Source organism: Filicampus tigris, chromosome 16, assembly GCF_054856515.1.
Source record: "Filicampus tigris isolate MCC_2025a chromosome 16, RoL_Ftig_1.0, whole genome shotgun sequence".
In the NCBI taxonomy this organism is placed as follows: domain Eukaryota; kingdom Metazoa; phylum Chordata; class Actinopteri; order Syngnathiformes; family Syngnathidae; genus Filicampus; species Filicampus tigris.
In genome coordinates this window covers 13291570-13314821 of record NC_141232.1, presented here as the reverse complement: position 1 = coordinate 13314821, position 23252 = coordinate 13291570, and the positions used below count along the sequence as shown (strand labels likewise).

Sequence of the window (23252 nt, the reverse complement as noted above, 5' to 3'; positions counted from 1 at the left end):
CCTCACACTATTCCACATTTCACATCTGTATTTTACTGTACGTTGGGGTTTGCCATATGTGGCCAACTGCATATTTGGCACAGATGGAGCCTGCCCTTCAGGCTACAGGCACACAACTGTGGCCTATTTGATTCCCCCCCCTCTTGCTACATCTAATTTATATTTGTTACCAAGCCGTATGCACTTCCACTTCATTCATCCTCATTCTTATTATTCTATACAGTATTGTTCTCTGCAAAAAAAAAAAACGTGGTTTTCTTACCTATGTCACCTTCTTCGTTTCACCACTGGTCATAAGCCACCCCTGTTACCACCAGTACTTTTCTCATTAGTATATAACCACACCCGCCCGGAGCCAGCTCAGCTACGCTCCCAACACATGGGAACCATCTGAATCTCCTCTGCTGATCCCTCCCTTGTTTCTCTGCCCTCCATACTTTCACTCATCTTGACTTTCACCAGTCCTGTTCTTTTCTGCCCAGTCGCTCGTACACTTTTATTTTTATTGTCTTTGCTTCTTTTTTTTTTTTCTTCTGTTCTCTTGCTGCTTTCGTGCACTGCGTTCCAAAACTGTTCTTTATTTTCTCTCCTTGAAAGACATACCTTAACTGTTTTTAATTCTTTACACACATATTGAGTCAATTCTTTTAGGCTGACCTAAGCCTGTTGTGAAAAGCAGACATCCTTTTTTTTCCCCCCCAGAAATAAAGTATTGGTTCCATTTTTTTCTCAAATTGTCTTCACAACAACACGAGGACAAACGATTCCAGTAGGTGCTGCACTCTACCTTAAAATTACAGTCCATTTCCTAACGGAATCTCAAGGACATGGCATATACGCGATTAAAAAAAATAAATAAATAAAAAATTAAAATCATAAATTGTGTAAGATGATGACTGGGTTCCAGATGCCATCTAGTGGCAAGTTGAATATGTGACAGAAAGTGGGAAAGGTAAAAAGAAAGGCGGGTGGCTAAACCCACAATAGAAGCCCTGGCAATTAGACATAATGTCATGGCCAGATGATCTAGAATTTGCGATGGGGTCTCTAAACCAACATTAAGGGTGGGCAGATGGAAAGAACATAGGTCTGTCAACTGTCTGCTGTCAAGGGTTTAGGGGAGGAAGTTGGCAATGATACCCCTTTTGTTAGCAGTAAACCTTAAACAATAACACTGGCCAACAGCAAATTTTAATGAGAGATTGCTTTATGTCTTCCTAAATGTAATTTTGACACCGATTTGATAAGTCTTTACTTTTTTCCTTACATATCAGGATTTTGAGATCTTTATATTTTGTACATGGCTTGACCTATAAAAGCTTAAGCAATACGGATTGTGCCATTAATTTATCGCTATGAAGTATCAGATCTCTGATTAAAAAATGTAGTAAAAATTTCTTGACCAGTGTAATCGTCCAAAATACAATACTGAGCAGGAGTAGGATCACTGAGGCAAGGGAGGTATGTGCTTACAGATCCATTCCATTGCCCATGCTGGGTTTGATGCAACATGGGGTCTCCCCTGGAAAGTCAAGATTTAAAGAGCATAGCAGACAGGTCTCAGCAAGCCAGAGTCAGCACTAACAGTAAACTTGGTCTTAAGGAAACTATGCACAGTGAGTCGGCCTCCCGAACCAAAATTAGAACTGGAGCGTAGCCTTATAGCTCAAAGCTCTGCTTTGCATGCTACTTTTAGCGAGTCGAGAGTAAACAGGGAGATGTTGCCATGGTTGAGGTCTGCAGGGACAGTGCCCATGGGAGTGGGCTAGTTGAGAAGGGCAGGAAGAGCATGTCGTCATGCAACCTCTTAGTCTTACCAGACAAAAGGCTTCTTCCCTGGGGGACCGGATGTTTTTCCCGAGGTTCGATTTTTAGAATGTTGCTACATGCTTGCTTGACCGTCACAAAGTATTCAACATTCCAACCTAAAAACAAAACAAAAATATACACTACTGTTGACATTCTGTCATTCAATTCATGGTAATCCAAAAAAGGTTCATTAGAAGGCAACTTGGGGCTCTTTGCTGATTAGAGAAGGCGTTTCACCTTTGCACCAAAAGCCTAACGTAATGAAGAAGGCCTTTGGTAAAACATCTTCAAAACCCAACAAGAATTCCAGTTGCAGTTGCGGTTGTATGTCGCATCATAGTGACAGGATTTTCATTCATCCAGGGCCCGAAACACGATATGGCAATGTTCATAAACCAAGATGCTTGGGCACAAACTTAACTCGAACTGTGGCTGTATGTCAGTCAATCGCTGACATTTGTATTCACAATCCAGCGGCGGTTAATCAGCCAAAGGACAGCCCACCTGATTTTATAGCAGTAACTTCCTCGCTTGAAAATACATCCTTATAAGTACTTAAAAGGATACACAACACCTTTGGGAAAATGTAGTTAACACATGCTTTAATTGTTTTAGTTTGTCTCACAGTTCGGAGAGATTGATGACCCAGACTGCAGTTAGCCCCCCCAGGGGGCAGTTGAGATTATTTGTGTTCACTTTGGGTGAGCTGTGAAACTCTGTACAGATGTTCATGGATCCCAGAGGATGACTCCTACTGACTGATTTGTTACAGTGCCACCATGAAGCCTTATTTTATGTTTGTGTCAAAATACCCACATATAGTAACTGATTGAATATTGTCAGTTTTACTTAAGGCATAGAACATCCATCATATCGGTGGAACGATCAAATATCTTAATGTTCTTTAGGCTAGTGCTCCAATTTTGGAAGGGCTCATTGACTTTGAACTATTCTTGTAACACACTCAAATGTATGCGGGTGTTTATTTAATTAATGCTTAGTGTACCTTTCAGTAACTAATTGGACTTCGGTATACATCATGTATTGTATGTTGTGCAAATGATCATAAAGTTGTCCAGTTTATCTCACACATGCCTAACTGTAATTTCCTGTGATTTATTCCATTTTATTTTTTTTGCAAAAAAAGATGCAAAATAACCCCTCCCATATTGTGCAAGGTTTGATAAAAAAAAAAAAAAATACAAAAAACGTTCACATTTGACGGATGTTTACCAGTACCAAGAGGTTGTTTGAAAAAAAAAAAACGGTACTTACATTCCAAAAGGATATTTAATGTCTAGTGTTGCAAAATTATGTAAAATAAAATGGTGATTTTGGCGGGGCGTATTATTCACAGTAAATTACGGTAAGCGATATTTCTCAAATCGCAAGTATTGCAAGCAACTTTTCATAATTTGATCACCAACGAGTTAGTCACAGTTTTTGCTTCCTCTGTTTTTACATTTGTGATAAAATATGATCACTTTCCTTTTTTCTCTCTTTCAGTCTTGGTTCCTCTGACAAGATCTGTGTGAAAACCAGCAACTAGAATTCTTTCTTTACAATCGGAAATAGATAATTGTTCTACAATCAACACAGCGACTGGCCATTACATCGTATCTCACTCACAAAGGCAAAACCCAACGGAGCGCCGCAGGAAAATTCAGCAGCATTTAGCGGATCTCTGGGCTCATTGGATTCAGTCAGAGGAAGGAGCCAGATGGGGCAAAGGCGGCAAGATAGAAAGGTGACGGCATGGACAAGAGGATGACAGGACAGTGAAGGGTAAGGTGGCGAGTAGCCCGCAGGCATGTCTCCTGAAAAGAAAGGAAGCAGCACAACATTGCAGCAATGCAGGAGGATCCCAAGGATGAGAACGGTGTCAACTTCGTTGCAAGGACGCAGTGGCCTCAAAAATCAAGCAACATTTAAACAAAACCCACCGTGAATTACTCAATTATGTTTCCAAGTGAAAGCTGCATTTCATACTCCACCCAAAACCAGTCAAATTGAGCAACGTGTCTCTCTCGGATTGACCAGTGACTCTTTAATAGCTCCCTTCCGCCCTCCTACTAACTAAAGAGACACTATGCCAAAACATAGCTTGAAGGCTTTGTACCTACAGGCTGAATCAATTAACATGAATCCTATCGATGTGCACTATTTACCTACAAGGCACGAAGGTCAACCCGACTGGCCTATTCCGAGGTTTATTGTAGAGGGGAAAAAAAACAAGGCACAAGAGGCCGACACATTGTTACTCTGCGTTTGTCACATCTGCCCATACGCGTTGTAAACAGGAAGTCCAATCAGAAAAAAAAATGTGTGCCATGAACACAGTATTTGTATACACTTAAAAAGACATTGTGTAGTATTTCTAGGAGGTGTGATCTGTAGTTACAAAGCGAGCCCAGTGAACTGTCACTACCTAATTGATTAGCAATCCAAACCAACGCTGTAAAATCAGTGTGCACCAATATAGATAGCAGCTATTGGTTCCCCCCCCTTTGCCCTCTTGTAAAGTAGGTGATTGCTTTTGGTATCTTGTGCATGTTCTTTTTAGTTGAATTCCTTTTGGATTTGTACTATTTTGTAATTGTTTTGTATTTGAATGACAGCACCTTATAAAGAAACACAGTCGGACATCTAGCAAGGTGGTTAAAGCCGAGCCCGTGGTCAGGTTTTCGAAAATAATATAAACCTTTTGGGAGACTTTTCTTTTCTTCCCAAGAGTTCTAAACAACGTTGAGGCCATTAATGTCAATATGATAAACATGAAGCTACAGCCCATTTAGCCTAGCAGAATTTGGTCAGCAAAGAGAAGTGTTAGCCTCGCCCTAAGCCTACTAGCACCCGTGTAGCTCTAAGCTACGCTAATCTCATTTGTGGAATCAATTAAAACGTGAAGTGCGAAGATGGCAAACTACCGTGTTATCGGCAGGGGGACGGAACACATAAAACAGAGAATTGTTTTTAGTTTGAGGGTGTCAGAGGCACAGACACGGATTTTGTCACCGTCACGAGCCAGGCTAGTTGTTGCTTTCCAGATTTGTAGGGCAGTTTTATATGTACCATCCAAACATTTTCTCCATTTAGTCCCCCAAAAAGAAGCAAATAAGCAAAGGAGGCAAATACGGTTGCTTTTGTCAGTGCAGACTAATGCACGGGGTTCATATAAAAACGTAGACATTTTGAATTGTTCCGGCTTTAAGATTAGGAATGTGCTCAAATACCATTATTTCGATAACGTTTGGCAATTGCGATGACCATGACTCATGGCTTATGACAAAACTGGGAGGAACATTTAGGAATGGTCAGTTCATCTGTTATGCTCATCTCCCCTATTTACAAAGTTAACATTAGGTTTTTCTGTTTGTTTGTTTGTTTGTTTTTTTGCAATTATATTCACAGAATGTGGTTTTTTTTTTGTTGTTGTTGTTTTTTTTTTGTTTGTTTTACCCCCAAAAAGGTGTATGAACCTTGCAAAAGAAATGTCGGCAACTGCACAAAGTTCAAACTAGAAGATTGTGACAATCAAAAGAAATCATATCCGGAACTTTGTTTTGTTGAGGTCAACAAAAGTGGCATCAAAACCTCACCTTCGACTATTTGGACCATGATTGGCTGCTGCTGGTGGTGACACTCTCGTATGACAAGTGTTGGAATAAGAGAAATGGAAGAGAAGGGAACGGTTGCTGAACCTGGGAATGTTGCTCTTTTTCTGTCTCCCGAAAACGTTTACCCTGTTGTTTACACTCCCAGACGGGCCGCTGCTCCAAGAGCGGAGGCAACCACACTGCGGAGCAAAATGAATATGTGACATATCGTTCTGTTTTCAGTCGCAATGTGCCCACTTTTTTTAACGCTGATTTGAAAAAAATGGGATGCACAGGATTAGTCTTTAGCTTAAGGAGGTGGCTCTAGTAATGTCAGCCCCAGTATTTTGTGAATTGATGAGCCCTTATTGATCAAAAATGCACTAAAGCAATCACGCCAGCCAAACTTTTCTACCACCAATTAAAAAGCAGTGTTCACATGCGTCTTAAATGCTAACACACAGACACACACCCTGCCCAAGTAAACTCGAAGAGGGAAGTCTTAAATGTCGACAATCTGACGAGGCCTTTATGCTTGTAATCCTTTTCTACGAACGTCATGATATTCCCAGCGCTTCACTTAGACTCTGATGGACGTCCGAAAAGTTCCATTGAAAGCACTCACCCGACCTCACAAAATAACTGGACTGCCTGGCCATGTTCCTCACTGCAGGGAAGCTAGATAGTTGGCCAACCATCTCATAGAGAGCGAGTTCTGATGACTTCACGGTGGCTTCTGTCATTTCTTTTCTAATCTAAAGGAAGTGCCTCTGTATTCCCATTATGCAATTTGTCAAACATGAATTCAGGTTCTTTTTTCATATATAAGCTATAGTGAATGGTGGAAAAAAAAAAAAAATCTATGGCAGGAGAGGGGAGAGAACAGTTCACTAGATAATCGCAAGCATCTTTATATATAATACACATATATATATTTATAGATATATACTTTTGTTTTTATTTGCAATATAAGCTCAGTGGCAGTCTAGTTATTTTTTGAAGCATGGCAGTCATAGGTTGCATCTCAGTAACGGCTGATTGGAGCTAAGTAGCAGCCTCTCAATTGCACAAAATGGCAGGTTTGACAAGAAAATGGATGGCAAACACAATAATAAAAAAAAAAAAAAAACAATCAGATGATGTAGATGAGTTCAAAACAAAAAAACAACAAAAGATCAGCTTATGTTTAGTTGTTTTCATGCTTGTTTTGATGGGAAGCATTGTTGTTGAAACTCAATGATGTGTGTTGATTGAGCCACGTGCAATGCCTTGGTAGAGGATTTGTGTGTTTTTTTTGCGATTGTTTGAGGGTGTTGCAAGAAAAGAGGGACAAGTCTCTCTTTTGTTTCTGTTTATCAGTTGTTAATTGTGTTTCAAGTCCATATGCTCTGGGACTCTAAATATCAGAGTGGAGAAAAAAATCCAACTCTTTGTAAGTAAGGGGGGAATTGTTTTTATAATCTTTTTTGTGGTCTTTTTTTTTTTTTTAGCAAAACTTCATTTCTAATCATTTGTTTTCATCATGTGGGAGGGCTGAAGAAACACTTTAGCAACTCAGAAACATGAAATATTACCATGGAAACTGGTGCTTTCTCGCAAAGAGTATTATAGCCATACCGAAAAGAGAAAAATAATACTACAAAGATAAATTGATAGAATTAGGTTAATAACCCTGAGGAAAAATTACATTTACCTACGTTTGTAAAATTAAGAGAATTTACACTTTTATGACACAGCCATTTGAATATTATGACCATTTACAGCTGAGGACTTCAGAAAGAATGAATTAAACCCGCATAATTACAACTTTGTTCCAGACAGCGACAACATTTTGTTGACACTTTATTGTTATGAAAGTACAGTTTCATTCTCATCATTTCATAATTTCGTTTCTTTTCAGTGTGGCCGTAATACTCCTTTTGTGATTTCTACACAAAAGTACCATAAATCTACTATAGGCCTACTATACATAAATAATACTACACATGATTACAAAATTATCATGAAAACAAAATTTGGGAAACCTGCATTATTCTATTTGTCTTTTTGTATTTACGGGTGGGCATTGTTTGGGGGAAAAATCGTTGTAACGAAAGGCATTTTTCCCCTCATGAACTTTTCACACCATATGGATTGTATCATCTCATATCCAATATGGGACACGCTCTTCCCCATTTGGGAGATGAACAAAAAGACCGCGAATGATGATTTGTTTTCTTGTCTGGCAAGAGTTTTGTTTTATTTGGTGTAAAAATTATGTCGGAAATTTGCATTTGCTCCGAGTGGTGCTGTCACCCATTCAAGTGAACCCCACCCCTTCTCCCCCCCATCACCCACTTGTAAATGACTATAAATATTTGTTTGGTGAAGTAGTGTTCTAGACTGAGAGCATCTTAAAGGTTGTCCCTAAAAAAAGTGCCTTTTGTTCACAGATTCCATCTTGTATACTCCTGAGATCCCATCTCAAAAGGAAAAAAAAGTCCCCTCCTTCATCCTTCTATATCCACTTCTTTCTCTTCTTCTCCTTTTTAAAGCAGTATACATTGTACTAAAGGCAATTGGTGTGATTTAGTTCCTGTTTTTAATTGTTGAATAAAAAATAACAAAAAAAAGCCAGAAAAATACAGAAAAACAGACAAAAAAAAAAAAAGCTTCTCTTTCCTCTGTATCTCGTCTTCTGTCTATCTTGGACACTGGAGTAGTCTGTAGCTGCCCCTCATCCTTTTTCCTTTTTTCCCTTTTCTCCAAATGGTGGGGTTTAAAAAAAATACACCAGATTTTATTTTATTTTATTTTTTTTGTCTGAGCAGAATGCAGTTAGCTCACATGTTATTCTTATCTGTATGCTTCACATTGTATTACCATACCCATCTTCTTCAGCTTCTCCATTCAACCGCTAATGTAAGTGAACAAGTTACGCCAGTGGGCTCTGGGCTGGGTTGAGGATGGACGAGGGCTGTCATGGGTCGGGGGGGGTTAGAGCGGTAACAAGCAATCATATTTGGGTTTAAATGAGGGGAGATGTGCTGTAGAACTGCTAGGCAGACCAATCCTTGTTTGTGTCTTATTTTCTTTATAATCAAATTTGGACTTGATTATTGATTTCCCCTCCCTCCCCCATTGCAGCTGCATATCCTCGGCAGCACTAAAACACTGCACTCAATTTTGCACATTTCAAGTGGTTGAATAAAACCCACTTTAAAATAAAAAATATATTACAAAAAACGTTTTTTTTTTTTTCTTTTTTAAATAGCACCTTATAAGCAGACCGGTTCCATGGTGTTGAGGCCAAAAGGCTCATTTTAAGCACAATCAAAAGAGACGAAAAAAAAAATGTCACACACTGCCTCACAATATGGAGTCTCTAAATTAGCAGTGTGTTGCATACGTAGGGACCCAAGTGGTGTGTACAGACTTTGGCAAGCAAAAGAAAAAGCACCTTGAAAACGTACCAGCAGCAGCAGACAGCAGTATTATCAAGCACCACAGTTGAGAAGCCATATTGGAGAGGGACAGGTTGCACAGGTCAGTGGGGTTGAGGGAGGGGGCGCATATAGACACCCACCGCCACCTAAACCACCAAGAGTGCTTCTCCTCCTCCTCCTACCCTTCAAAGCAGTATTCCATCCTCAGACACACTTCCAAGAGCCCCTGGTGAAATGCATGTGTTAAAGTTTCTTTTCCATAATAATAAAAAAACAGTTTGAAAAGAGCAACACTTGATTGAATAAAAGGATGTTCTTAACTGTACATGGTGTTTGTGTTTGATTTTAGAGTTGGGGGGTGTTTTCACCTTTATGTTGGTAGCGTATACTATCGGTGATTCTGGCATCAGAAGTTGGAATAAGTTTTGCTCTGACAAACCAAAGAGCCAAAAAATATAGTTTTGCAAAAAAAAAAATGTTTAAGTTGTATTAAACATCATTACTGATCCCAAAGGCTCTGGGCAGACTACATTTGACATGAAGCTGAGATCTGGCAGGACGAGAAAAAAATAAAAATAAAATCCTCGAATAGTCAAACCTTGAATTGAAACAGAGTCACAACCCTGTTCCACAACCAATGTTCCCTGCCATTGCCTAAAGTGTACCCTGTCTCTCGTCCCAAATCAGAAGGCACAGGTTCCGAGAGCACCAGACAAGTGGAATAGAAAATGCATGCTATATATAAATATTTAGCAAATATAACATTAGCTAACATAGTTCTCTTCTGGTAAGCGGCATATTAGATTGCTGGACGTGGTAGTGGTGGTCACAGACATGTTAAAACATTTGGGTACAGTTTTAAAATGTGGGGTGAAATGCATATGTCTTCACTAATAAAGGTATAAAAGATTCGATTATAAAAGATTGGATCAATAATAGATAAAGGATAGATCAGTATATATTTAACTAAAGCTCGCTTTCAATGCTACAGAACATTTATTTTTCTTATATTTGTGCCAACTATTGTCAATAAGCACACCATTGAGGGCCTGCTGGATTATACAAGAGTCAAAGGTTTGGATGCTTGTGAATAGGCTGTTGTGCTGCCCTCTCGTGGCAAAGAAAATGGAGTCGAAGTCCGCCCTCGTCATTCGTTATTCGCGGGGCCCGCCCGCGAAAAGAGGAAAATACGCATTTAATTGACGCCTATTGAAATGCATTAAGGAGGTTTTTTTTTTTTACTGAATAAATCTCCCCAAAAATCTTGCTGGATAAAAAAACGGTGATAAACATTGAACAAACGTTTTCCACGAAAATGGGGTGGTGATAGTGGGGTGTCGGTGGTGTCAGGAAAGAAAAAATACATATATTTTAAGATTGAAAAAAGTTGGAGGTGTATGGAGGACCAGAATACCAAACACCTTTTCCAAATTTCTTCCATTTAAAGACACAATTTTACATTGCACCGGGAATTAATGTGGCTGTTCCTCAAAAAAAAAAAAAAATTGGAACAAATATATTGCTCAAAATTTTGTGCCACTTTCAAGTTGAATCTTTGTGGAGGTCAGCACTCTACTACAGTGATTGCTATTTTGTTGTCCAAGTGAGGCTGGGATAGTCAGCTTTCACTGAATGATTAAATCAAATGATCCACACAGACACAAATGCCTGAAAGACTGCTGATATTTAATGTAGCACAGCATAGTCCAAGATCATGTTGATGCTGCAAAGACAGTCAAGCACAAACTGCCCTCACATGTACAGAATCACACGTTGAACATTTGCTCCTCTTATCCGATACAATTTGTTAAACATTTCCAAACAAATGAAAGTTCCATGTATCCTAGTTAGGTAGCATGAGGCCTGACATTTGACAGTAATTCCTGCTGGACGGGACAGTATGATGGCACTACAGTTGACCGTTCTCTTAGTTGATCCTCAAAATGAACTTTGAGGTTCAAGACTTTGTAAAATACACAGACAGAATTCAAATGTAAATCAGTCCAAACTGAGCCAACTTTTAACTTAATCAAATCCTAATTGGATCTCTCTTTACCACATATTGTTCGAGAAGAGAATTGACCAAATATAACATGGAAATATGATAAGTAAATTATTAGTACAGAATATTTGGGACAAATGTATAAATGTTTACCTAAGTTAAAGCTAATACAATTAACGAGTCATTGGGGGCAGCATGAAATCATTCACGATTGCATCTCACAGAACTCACTGGGCCTCAACTCTTATAGTAGGTTTAGCTAATGTGTAATCATTTTATAAGAACTGTCTACGGGTCTATCCCTGGCAAACTAATAGAAAGATCTGTTGATTGACATGGATTTAAATGGTATCTTCCATTAACTATGGGCCGGGGGTGGGGGAGCATGTTTCTATGCAACTATTAATCATTTACAGTTCCTATGAATTTGTAGTGTTAAATGAAGAGATGCAGAAAAACAGCAGCCTCGTGTTTTATTTATTTATTTTGTCATGTTGTAAACAAAAATTTAGATTCTGGTATGTGCACCAGAAGCGACCAGCATAGCTAGCATGAGTTACTTAACATGCAGAAGAGTGTGCGCGAATTAGGATTGGCTGCTGTCTTTCTGGCCGGTGTGGACAAACAAAAGGTGACATACAAGGGAAGACCAAATATTGTCAGTTGATTCTGTCCCCCCCCAAAAAGCAAAGCAAGACCAGTTTGTGTTGAAATGTTGGACACAAACGTGGCGCTAACAATGCTGCCCATGTTGTAGAAGGGACGAATGTGCTCAGCTACAGCATTAACAAACTTAGGCAATGCAAACTGATTACGTCAGCGTTATTTGTATCACATCTGCACAGGCACGCAGACGTACGTGCGTACGTACACACACACACACACACACGCACGCACACTCGCAGACACGCACGCACGCAGACAAGCGCACACACACTTAGCGCAGCAACTTCAGCCCCCCCTTTAAGTGTTCACAAAGCGCATCTAAAATCAAATTGTGGATGTCCCCTAAACAAAGCCCACACATTCCATTGGAATTCACGTGGATTTGTCCACTCTCTTTCACACGAACTTGCATGAGCTAAACGTATCATTAAGTCTGACCTTCCTGCACAAAACCTCCATTTTGTTTAGTCATAACGTGACCCCATCCCATCCCACCCCACTCCCTTCTGGCTCTCCCCTCCCCCCTCCGGTTGAGTGAAGCTGAGGTTGGTGGCTGTACAGTAAATTGGGGGTGCAGTCTTTGAAGAGGGGAGGGGTGGGAGGGGAGGAGCAGGAAGGCGGCCGTGTCTGAGCTCTTCAGTCGTCTTCCAGGCCCTGGTTGAGGAGAAAGTTGGCGGCCAGGTTCTCGTTCTTCTCGCAGGCAAAGTAAGCCTGGATGACGAGCGCCTCGGGGAAGCCGAGCGCTTTTAGCTGCCGGGTGTCAAGAAAGACGCTTTGAGGAAAACAATCCGCGTTTATGCAGAGGTGGGCACGTTCGTCAATTTCATCGGAATCGTCAGTGTAGCGTCATCGATGAATGATAGGACCGTCGGTAAAATGTCACCGGTCCGCCAATCCGTTAATCGTCAGCCTGTCGTCGTTATTTTAACCCATCTTCGCTAAATTCAAGTTTGTCATTAGTTAGTCTTGACTGCGTGTCCGTACATTCTACAAGTAGTCAGTCTTGACGGAATGCCCACCTCTGCTTTTATGAACGTACAACATCACTAAGAGGCGCTCACCCTTTCAATGGCTTCCTTCTCCTGAGGTGTGACTTGGATATAGTTGACAGGCGCACCCTCCTCGCCCGCCGCCCCTATCTCGCCGACTTCAGGCGCCTCCCCGCCCTCGCCCACCGGCTCATTCAACATCTGGATGAATAGCTCCTGGTGCTGACTGATTTGCTGCAGGGAGGACAAATCAGACACAAACGACAGGTCAAGGAAAGGTCATCTGCACAACTCTGCATGAATAAAAATCACTCTCTCTCTCACTCTCTTTTGACCAAAATAAATAAAAAAAAGAGGAAAATACATTTAATTCAAGGGCATTTATTCAGTATGGAGGGGAAAAAATCCCAGTAAGAAGTAATTATTTTACATCAAAACATGTGTTGCACAATTATCAGCACCCCTAATGTTAATACTTTGTACGACCCGACCCCCCTTTGCCACCTAATCTTCCCCTATGAAGTTTCACAAGATGGAAAAACAAAGAAAGTGGCATCTTTGACCAATCCTCTGCAAAATCTCTCTCAATCATCCAGTGACCTGGGTCCTCTCCTCGCCACTCTCCTCATTAGCCAACTCCACAAGTTTTCAATGGGGTTGAGGTCTGGGGCCTGAGATGTGAATAGCCTGATTCTGTGTTTGGTTAACCACTGCTACAATTTTTAGATTCATAATGGCCAACACTAGTGATGAGAAAATGAAGCTTGAAGATGCTTCATGAACCAGCTGAAGTGTTTATTGAGCCCTCAAGATGGCACTCTCTGTTCAACATCGGGGCTGAAAGCACACTGACTTTCTATTTTTATCCCACTTTCTTTAAACCAACAGTGCCATCTAGAGGAGTCAAAAATGCAGCAACTGGTCCATCATGAAGCAAATTTGAAACTTCGTTTCCCTCATCACTAGCCGGCATGCCACAGAGATGGCTGGAGGAGCAATTGCTTCGTTTTTAAAAAGGGAAAACACGTTAAGTTCATTTGCCTCTTACATCAAAGCAACTCTGTAAAATTGACTTGCGATGACGCTATTAACAGTCTGCAACACCAGCTCAACTCACGCACCTGGTGACGTCAAAGTAGCGCGACGCAGCCAACGAGTGAGGTAATAATCGCGCGGCACAATGAATTGAGAATGAAACCCGTTGCCAACACTTTTAAATATTGATTTTTATCGATATTGATTCGTTGTTTCTGACCTGTGACTTAATTTACTCATATAACAGATCGCTTTTCCACATTAAATTTGGTAGGAATGGGACTGATCTGTTCCTGCCCCAATACAACATTCTTGGTGATATGCATGGTACAGTAAGATAGAAATAGAAAAGCATCATAACAAGTTGGGACAGGACACATCTGTAAGAGTCATTCATGTGCGTTACCTGCAAGAGTTGGGGGTTCTCCCTGCCGAGCTGTTGCAGAAGAGCTGGAAGCATAGCTGGGTTCTGCTGGATAGCCTGCCTCATGTGTAGAAATTGGGGCTGAGTCCGCAGGAATGCAAGGGGGTTCTCTCCTGATGATGTACGAAAGAACGGCGTTATTCTACTAAAAGGGGAGATAAATACATCACTGCAGGCCAACGCGGTAAATATGTGCACGTCATTTTGCCTGTTGGTTTCCATTTGATGCCAGGGCTCATAAAATATTTTGCCTATAAATAAAATCCAGAGCTTAGTCTGATTATGCTTGCTTCCACAGAACCTTCATGTCTCTGGATCTCTACTGGAGGCTCTTCTATATATATTTAAAAAAAATAATAATAAATTACGGTAGCCTGTGTTTTAACAGTGGTGTAATGGAACAGTCCAACACTTAAACTGTTGAAAAAAATAAAAAAAAAAGGTTGCAGCGCTGATCTAGCTGCATAGCATACTTCTTTAGTTGTCTCTTTGGAAAAAAGTTACAAAATGTTGCTATTGCTATTCTACATTTGTTATCAATATTCCATCAATTTTCCGAACCACTTCCCTTTAATATTTTCAGTGTGGTAAACGTAATTGGATATTCTAACTAAAACCTTGAACTACTTCAAAGAAAGGCACTCAGGGGTATCTTTAGCAGCTGACTCGTTAAACGAACATGGAATATTCATTTACAAGGGCACCCTCATTTTTACAGTTTTCCATGAGTGGAAAACTAGAATTTGTGACACTGCGCGGATCTTATTTGCGCATGGAATGGGAAGCTGCCATAACTGATAAACAATCTGAAACCCACATGCGAGAGAAACATTCAGTTAAGTGTTGTCTAAGAGGCCTGTGTTGCGCTGATTATACCGTTAGCCTCAAGTTTAAACCATTAAATGTATTTTAAAAAAGAAAACGAAAAAGCAACCCTTAGACGTATGCAGAGTGGCAAAGGTACAATTTTCACTACACTGCGCACTTGATAAACATCTAGACGAGCAATATCCAGCATCATTTTCTCCATTCATCATCAAAGTATCCAAATGCTTCACCTTCTGCTAGAGACGGCGCTTCTGTGGGTCCAGATGCTGGCGTGTGCGCCGGGGGGTTCGTGTCCTGAATCGGGCTGCTTGGGAGACCCTGGAAAAACGCGCACCATTTTACACACCGACCGATTATTTTTCATAATTGTTCAGCCGTTCATTGCATCGTAGATGCAAGAAAAAAATCACGAGTGCAGTTGCAGTGAGTGAGCAAGACTCACGGTGAGAAGGTACTCCACAGCTCTGTGAGGGTTGTTGAAGCTGGCCCGTAGTGCTGCCACCACTCTCTCCCTCTCATAGCCCATAGACATGATCTCTTTAAGCATTGCTTCATACTCTGCTCCAGTCACTGAAAACAGAACACACACATACCGCTGGTTATCGATATTGGCAAATCTTAAGGTGGGCTATATTTGCATATTTTTTCTATTGCTTCTACCATCTGTAATCAGTGGAAACATGGTCACCTTTACCAGTGTGAACTGAACGTTTTTTTAAAGAGAAGTGGAGAAGCAAAACGAGGACCTAAGTCTCACTTGATGTTTTTTCACAGCTGAATGTCAACGAGTAAATGTACAGTGGTCTTAAGGCCCTGATGCACCAAACCGACGTCGGAGGTTGCGAAGCGTCGTGGCGTCTTTAAGCGAAGTCTGTTTAGCGTAGTGACCACCGTCGTAGTGTCGTAACCCGTTTCTAAGCGTCTGGGGGAGCGTTTATGCATGTTGAATCGGCGTCGCCAGTCGAGACATTTGGTCACTCTGATTGTGATTGGCTGTTAGCTAGCAAATCAGCGCTCGGAGCGCCAACGGGAAGTGACAAATTCGGATAAACAGCGAGCACGCCTCCGCTGCCTTAATCTTCTTACAAGTCCGAGAGCGAGGGTTGACAATGTAAGTATTTCACAATACCGTGTCAACAACGTGATGGTTTACTTCGCGTGGAAGTTCATCGTGAGCGAAGAATAGAGCTGAACGCATTGTTTACGTTGTTATAATCCGCCCCCGGCCAACAGCTTTCCGGTTGGATTTTTCGAACAATGAGAAATTGTGACTACCGCCGCCAATGGTACGGAAGGGTATTACATCTTATGCATGCGCAGAAGATACTTTTATGGTCAGCGTCGCTGTCTGTCGTTGCGGTGTGTTCCTCCAGCGCGACGTGCCGACAGCCGGCCGGACGCCATAGGGGGTGAGCGTCTGTCACTGTTGGCGAACGTCGTTTTGGTGTATCTAGGCCTTTAAATAGCAGAATGACGAAGGCATGTGCATAAGCTCAGAGTGGCCAACAGGAATCCCCGTTCCTAACTAGGACCTCACAATAGAGGCAGCTTTTGTTACTGTTTAAAAATAGGGAGGATATGTCTTGCTATGCAGCCTGTAATGTCCCCGCTAAATGGCAACAGCATCTGGGATACAATGTATGTGTCTGACATATAATGAAGTCTTAGGACTAATGTTGTACTAAAGGATTCTGGTATTGTAGCATTAATCTAAGGCATAATGTATGCTACCTGTCAGAAAAAAACATGCTACTGAAGTCATCTGAGAAGACATTGAAGAAAAAACAAACAAACAACAAAAACGCTAAACTCAATCAATTTTGTTGGGGGGTGAACAGCAGTCAAATTTTAAAAGTTGCGGTGAATGTCGTAGATATGCTTTTTTTTTTTAAGACAACCAATTAGAATTAAAGGAACAATCACTCCTAAACAATCATAGAAAACACTACACTGGCGTGCCCAATCCTCATGTTCATGAATAATTACTGCTCCTGTTACATGTATACAAGAATGTATTTAGCATAATTCAATATAAAGAATGTCCAAATTTGAGCCAATCGTTAGTTCATTTGAAAAAACAAGTGCTTGGAAAATGAATGTTTTGAGCTGACTGCTGACAAAAAAAAAATGTAAGATGCGTAACAGAATCGGACACAGGCCGTTAACTTGGACAAACTGAATAACTACATATAAGTGTAAAATCTAAATACAATGCATTGGAAAGATATGTTTTACTTTCTATTGTTGACTGAGAGAAACAATAGGAGACGCGCAACTTACCAGGCTGTTCCTCTGTGTGTGCATTCAGAGGCATAAGTCCACTTAAACATTTTAAATCATTAAATGTACATGCACAACATACAGTGGTTACAGTGGACATCCTGATTCTGAAAAAAACTTAATTGCACAGCTTTTCATTGGACTGAAAAGGGGATTTTTATATTCAACTACTTAAATTCTTTAACTGTTATGCATGTGTAGCGGCCATTTTCTGTTTTGCCTTCTTAAATTACACAGATATGGTGATGTACAGTAGCTGTTCATTCCCAGCATATTGATTATCGCATAATTGCTGTATTTGGTACAATCCTTAACATTGGAAAATTAAGAAAGAAAACGTTGAGTTATCCTGTAATTCCCACGCCAACTTTATCCAAAGCAAATATGGCAATGATTGAGTGATGACCTACCCAGTGCAGAAGAGGCATCCAAACCCTGGCTCCCTCCACTGGAACTACAAAACACAGTCAAGATGAAAAATTGGAATATGATGCAGCTTCACCTCCATTTCCATAAAAAGCAGAATGTGTACACTATGTATAAATACAAACAGGGAGACTGTTTTTTTTTGCAAGCATCCACAACCTTGAAAACAACATTTATGATATAATGCAGGGGCTATCAACCTTTTTGAATCCGACTTTTTGGGTACTGATTAATTCGAAGAACTACCACTTTCATACACACTTCTGAAATAACAAATGTGTTCAATGACCTTTTATAATGTTAGAATGGATTATTAATAGTTAATTACATTCATTTATGTGAAGGCACTGATGATGTTCACGATGTTGGATGTGCTGTGATATCAGCTAGTCAGTCTCTGGTGTGACATATACGATAATTGTCGGACAGCGACAATTCCTTTCAATATTACAGTAAGAGAGAAGTAAGTCTCGGGTACAACACCTAACACCCGGTCCTGGCTTTCCACTATACTCTTCAACACAGCTGCGGTCCCACCTCTATTAATACCATGAGGCAGGGAAATTCACGGATGTAATTTGGACTGCCCCATTTCACGTCAATGCTGTTCACACAGAACAGTGAAACAGGGAGCGGCTGAGAAAAAGGCAGCTTTAATGAGCAGTGTAAAAAGGGCATTACTACTGTAATGACATCGTGTACCTGGCTGGTTGTGGAGTTTCTGTTGCTGTAACACTTGGCTCTTCCTTGACCTCCTCAGGCGGGGTGAGGACAGCTGCAGGGGTGGATGTTGGGGCTGGGGTTGAGGTTGAGGTTGAAGTGGGGCCTGATGTTGATGTGGAACCAGAATCCTGGGCAGGAGGTTTGGGTGCTTCTGAAGCAGGAGATGCCGCAGCAGCTGCTGCTGTCTTAGCCTTTTGTTCATGTTAAAAAAATAAATACAATAAAAACTTCTGTGAGATTAGGACTTTCAATTAAGTTACGCATTGCAGCAAATGGTACAGTACACATTACATGCATATGTATGAACTAAATTTTAGGTGCACCTGCACACATCCACAGGAGATCAAATACAAGAACAGTGTTTTAAAAAATCCTTAAATATAATAAAGCTCAGTTTTGACTGACACTATCGGAGGAGGTATTAGTTTGACTATATATTTATTATTGCATTTACAGAATGCAGTAGAGTAGAACTGCACTGCCCCTCCAGATTGTAGAATTCAAAAACATTTGGAGTGTGTAAAAATAACCACAGACTGAAAATTGAAATTACTGCGGCATAGAAAATTTGTCTGCTCAGTATAAAATGAGCCACAGATGAAATGTTATGTTATCAATTACATACAAAAATTAATTTTACCAAGCAAATTTGATACTTTTTGTGCATTGGCAATGTGGTTATTACCTGAAGAAAGCATGACAACATTCTGATAAAGCTCTTGCATGACATCTCCTCAGATATTGCAGATGTACCTGAATGAAGTCCACTGATCTTATGTTCAATGATCTCACCTTGGACACCATGACTACAACAAAATTTTTCTCATCAATTTTATAGTCCTTAATTTGTGTGTCATCTTGAAGAATTTTTCCAGCATATATCAGCTTCTGTCCAGACACCGGAAAATTGTCTTTTCCTCTCTCCGCTTCTATCTTCTCTTTTAAGGCCTTCACCTAATTAAAAGGGACAAAAACAGACTACATAAGCCATGGCATGCAAGCACTCAAAGACTTTTTTTAAACCTTCTGATGCAAAGCACAACTAGCCTATGTATGAAATTTGAACCCTGTCTATGTCACCTCAGGCCAAACTTTCTACCACCAACTGTCCACTCTATAAAACATAATCAATAAAGATATATCTGAGAGTCATATATAGAAGTGATAGTAAGGGTGCATATTAAATGTAAAGCATAACACTAATGTACCATATCTCCCATATGAATGGGAAGTAATGTGCTGGTAAAGTGCCCCCACCCTTCCCAAAGTTGTTGGCGTTGGCCTGTCAGACTGCATATTAGGGCTGTGACCATGCTAACAAATTTAGCCTGCTACTTTGTAATGTTGCGATACCTGAACGGTCAACAACAATTAGCAGTCATTAGCGTTAGCATCAACATAGTAAACATGCACTTTGCCCTACTGTATAACCACATTTAGCACAACAAAGACAAACGTAGGACCGTAAATAACCGACGTTTTTAAGAGCACGTGCTCGAAACGCCAGCCTTCACGTTGGGCAGACTTACTTTAAACTGGCTTTTCAGCTAGCTAGTTAGCTAAAGCTAACAAGCGAGGTTTCGCGTTGTTCCCACCCCGAAGCAGCATGTGCGGTACCAATACCTAAACGCACAATGTCTGCCGATACCCGTGAATCATAACTTTCGACTCCTGACAATAACTTCAAACAGAAGCACGGCGCTTAACATTCGATCAAATAGTCATATCACCAGAGGACAGTGTAGCTAAAGTTAGCAAGTTAGCTACAAGGCTACTCACCGTTTGTTCGGGATCTATCTCAATTTGAATGGTCTGCTGTTGCAGTGTTTTTAGTGTGATTTGCATGGTGGCGGTGGCCAACGTTGTTCCCGGTGTTCTTCCAACGATTAAGTATCGGCTCGATGAGCGGTTAATTTGTTTTTATAGTTGACGTTTCTGGTAGGATAACGGCTAGCCGTAAAATGTGTGTATCCATGAGCACTCAGCAAATCGCCATCTTTGGTGACAAGTTGGTGGTGCGATCAGAAGCAGAACCCGGTCGAACGTATGAGATCTCGTTCAGTGGTGCGCGACTTGGCCAGTACCAAGTACCTAGTTCTATACTGTGTTAGGGATGTACAGTATTGAACAAAAGTAAAGAGAAAAATAAAGATTAAAAAAAAATCTAATACATAATGTCTTTTATAAAAACCATTTTTGTAACTTAAAAGTAGTGAAGGGCATATACATGTTGCTTATAGGTTGTGAAATGACTAATAAAACATCGTGCAAAATTAGCAAATTATCACACCAGAAAGATTGCATCTTTAGGCTATATTTTTTCTCACATAAGACAAAATATTAACCACAAATCACGCAGTAATCACTTAATTGCAGCAGCAACAACAAGCAGTTCTCTCAAATAAGGCTCCCTATGTGGAATATCTTGCTTATTCGAATCTGTTGATGCTCCCTGGTTCGTGTCAACAAAATAAATGCTTAATTAAAATACGGCTCCGTAAAATATAACGACTGAAACGTTAACATAGTTTTTATAATTCATTACTTCCAAGTTCCAACCACTGTTTTCCTGACGACTTTTTACTGTTACTCCGTACAGATTTTTTTCTGTTTAATTTGCGAAGGCTCATGACTTTTTTCAACCTCCACAGATGACGACCTGACGAAAAAAGACATAAATAGAGAAGTGAAGTCAACCTCGGTTGAGAACTTGATTGATTTCGTGATTAGAACTTGGGAACTTATAAGGCGGAAAAAGTAGGGCAGCGGTGGCTTGGAGAAACATGAACCGAAGAGCGTTTATAACAATGACACAACAGTCATTCATTCTGTTAAGCACAAAAATCTTGAAAAATACTGTAAATGGTCTCTTGATACTAATTATTTTAAATATACATACTGTATATACCTATGTATTTGGTAGCTGTTGTTCGTTTTAAATGTATTAAATGCTACATTTTGAATAGACATACAATGATGTATGATGAAATTAAGTGTGTCGTTTCGTTGTTGCAACTTTCGGCTTGTCCCATCAGGGGTCGCCACAGTGCAGCTAGTGCAGGATTTGTTTGTCTCCTTGAGGCAACCCATCCATGTTTTATATGTATTTATTTATTTTAATGTATTATATTTTCTTTACGGATTTGGTGATCTGAGGTGGCTGGGTGCTATGTGGCACTATGCCGGGAATCGAACCCACGCCCACTACACGTTTTGTCGAAGAAGGAATGGCAAAGCATCTAAACTGAAAGTAATGTAAATGGTAAATGCGCTGTCACTTGTATCGCGCTTTTCTACCTTCGGCTTCACTGTTACTGACTATTAGTAATATCATTAATAGTTGAATGTCATTTTGCAGTTATTTTGGTCATCATAAGATAGAAATAGCGCTATACGATTCAGATATTTGAATCATTCAAAAGAATACTATACAAGATGATGATGATGATGATGATAATAATGATAAAAAGAATAATTTTAAGTGACTTGCATTTGCTTATGTAAAGTAAAAAAATGTTTGAATGTTATATACAATAGGCCTACGCGTTCCATGTTGATGCAGTTCCTTATATGCCCACCAGATAACAGTGTTGAACACCTTGCCCACCTGGCTAACACCAGATAGCCTACTGCTGATGCTCAAAATTTGAGGACTGTTAAGTATATAAGAATAAAACATTTTTTAAAAATGCTGTTCTTTATCTGTAAAGAGTTTACTGCAGTCATTATGATATTAAATCCCCCCCAAACACACACACACACCTTTTCTCGTTCAGAAAATAATACCTTAAGTTGTAATAATACAGATTTACCTATTACTACATGCCATTCTTTTCAATCCTATAAAATATAACACTGAGGACTGCTATTAGACATAGCCTATATGCTTCTGTGTGGGATTTGTGCACTTACTGTGAGTAATTTGGATGCTGGACATACTCCATTTTACAATCACTTCTAATAAACATGAATAAACCACCCACTATTTTAGTTTTAAACAAACACTCTTTGTGTCACTTGAATGTGTGCCAGCCTTCCACACCATTAATGTATACACACATTGTGCTGGTTTTGGTCATCGGTCAAAAACATTCTGCAAAATCCCCAACATGAAAGTTTTAGAAACCTGTGCACTGATCCGTTGCTAAATACTGTACCAGCTTTGGCTGGGGCTCCCAATCATGTTCATCATTTTGCTATGTTCTCTTGTGCTCCTTCCACATTTGTCTTCACTAACTGGATCGAGCTTCATTTTCCATCACTTTCATTTATCCACCTATGGTTTATCTTTTCAATGGACTACTAGACAGTTTTTTTAAGTACCGGTAGTCAAAACAGGGATATATTGAATAAAACAAAGAGTAAAAAGACCATGTGGGAAAATCTGGAAGGAAAAAGAAGACAGGAGGGAAAAGATAAATTGGATTGAAATTGGATTAAACAAGACAGAGAGAAAAAACAATTACTGAAGGGAGAGAAAGAAGACAAAGACATTCTGCACCGTGCCCTGAATGTGTGTTCATCTGGGTTAATTCTGAAGGACAGAACTATTAAAGATTAACACAGAAACATCATATTTTATTGACGCATGCTGCATTCATGGGCATATGGCTCCAAACAGTCCTACTTAAAATGGGTGAATGCATGCATGTGCATCCTGCTTCGGGATGGCTTTTGTTTACACAAATAGACTTCCTTGTCTGAATTACATGTATTTTAGGCACTGCTTTCACTTGAATACAGCCATGTTACAGCCAATTCTAATTCAGATAAGCCTTACTTAGACAAGAAGTGCACTAAACCTCATTCACAGATGCAACGCCACTGAGCTGATGTATTATTCTTACTTTTCACCCTTGCCTGCATGGGTTTAAGTCTACCTTTGTGCACTGTCATGCAACATGAATTTCCGAGAAACGTTCGCTCTTACTTATATGCTACAGTAATCCTTAAATTGTATCCTCAAATGCCCCAAGCATCATATTATTTGATGTGTTTTAATATCCTGTAAATATGTCATAATATGTCTCCACTGGAATAGTTTGCTTC

At 40.1% G+C, this 23252-nt stretch overlaps 2 protein-coding genes across 18 annotated transcripts in view; one reads left to right on the top strand and one right to left on the bottom strand.

The window, feature by feature from the left end:
• nfixb (nuclear factor I/Xb) overlaps positions 1-9155 on the top strand; it is a 139874-nt gene extending 130719 nt beyond the window's left edge. For all 17 annotated transcript variants that reach the window (XM_086055408.1, XM_086055398.1, XM_086055395.1 and 14 more), the window contains one exon: positions 3316-9155. Coding sequence is in view for 14 of the 17 variants with exons in the window: in XM_086055398.1 (XP_085911524.1) it covers positions 3316-3330 (15 nt within the window). In the remaining 3 variants the exon portion in view is untranslated. The remainder of the gene's footprint in view (positions 1-3315) is intronic.
• A 1340-nt stretch (positions 9156-10495) lies between these two features.
• Positions 10496-20268, bottom strand: rad23aa (RAD23 homolog A, nucleotide excision repair protein a). The gene is made up of 9 exons (XM_086056248.1): positions 19983-20268; positions 18996-19157; positions 18183-18394; positions 17465-17508; positions 15217-15344; positions 15005-15092; positions 13929-14059; positions 12560-12721; positions 10496-12248 (listed from the first exon to the last, which is right to left on the bottom strand). Exons 1-9 carry the CDS (start codon positions 20046-20048, stop codon positions 12135-12137), a joined length of 1107 nt encoding a protein of 368 aa, XP_085912374.1. The 5' UTR covers positions 20049-20268; the 3' UTR covers positions 10496-12134.
• Positions 20269-23252: the final 2984 nt, after the last annotated feature.

Coding starts and splice junctions, on each gene's coding strand:
- rad23aa (XM_086056248.1), bottom strand. CDS start 20,048: ATGCAAATCACACTAAAAACACTGCAACAGCAGACCATTCAAATTGAG. Junction 19,158..19,982: donor AGATAGATCCCGAACAAACG/GTGAGTAGCCTT, acceptor CCTTTTAATTAG/GTGAAGGCCTTAAAAGAGAA. Junction 15,093..15,216: donor CTGTGGAGTACCTTCTCACC/GTGAGTCTTGCT, acceptor GCGTTTTTCCAG/GGTCTCCCAAGCAGCCCGAT.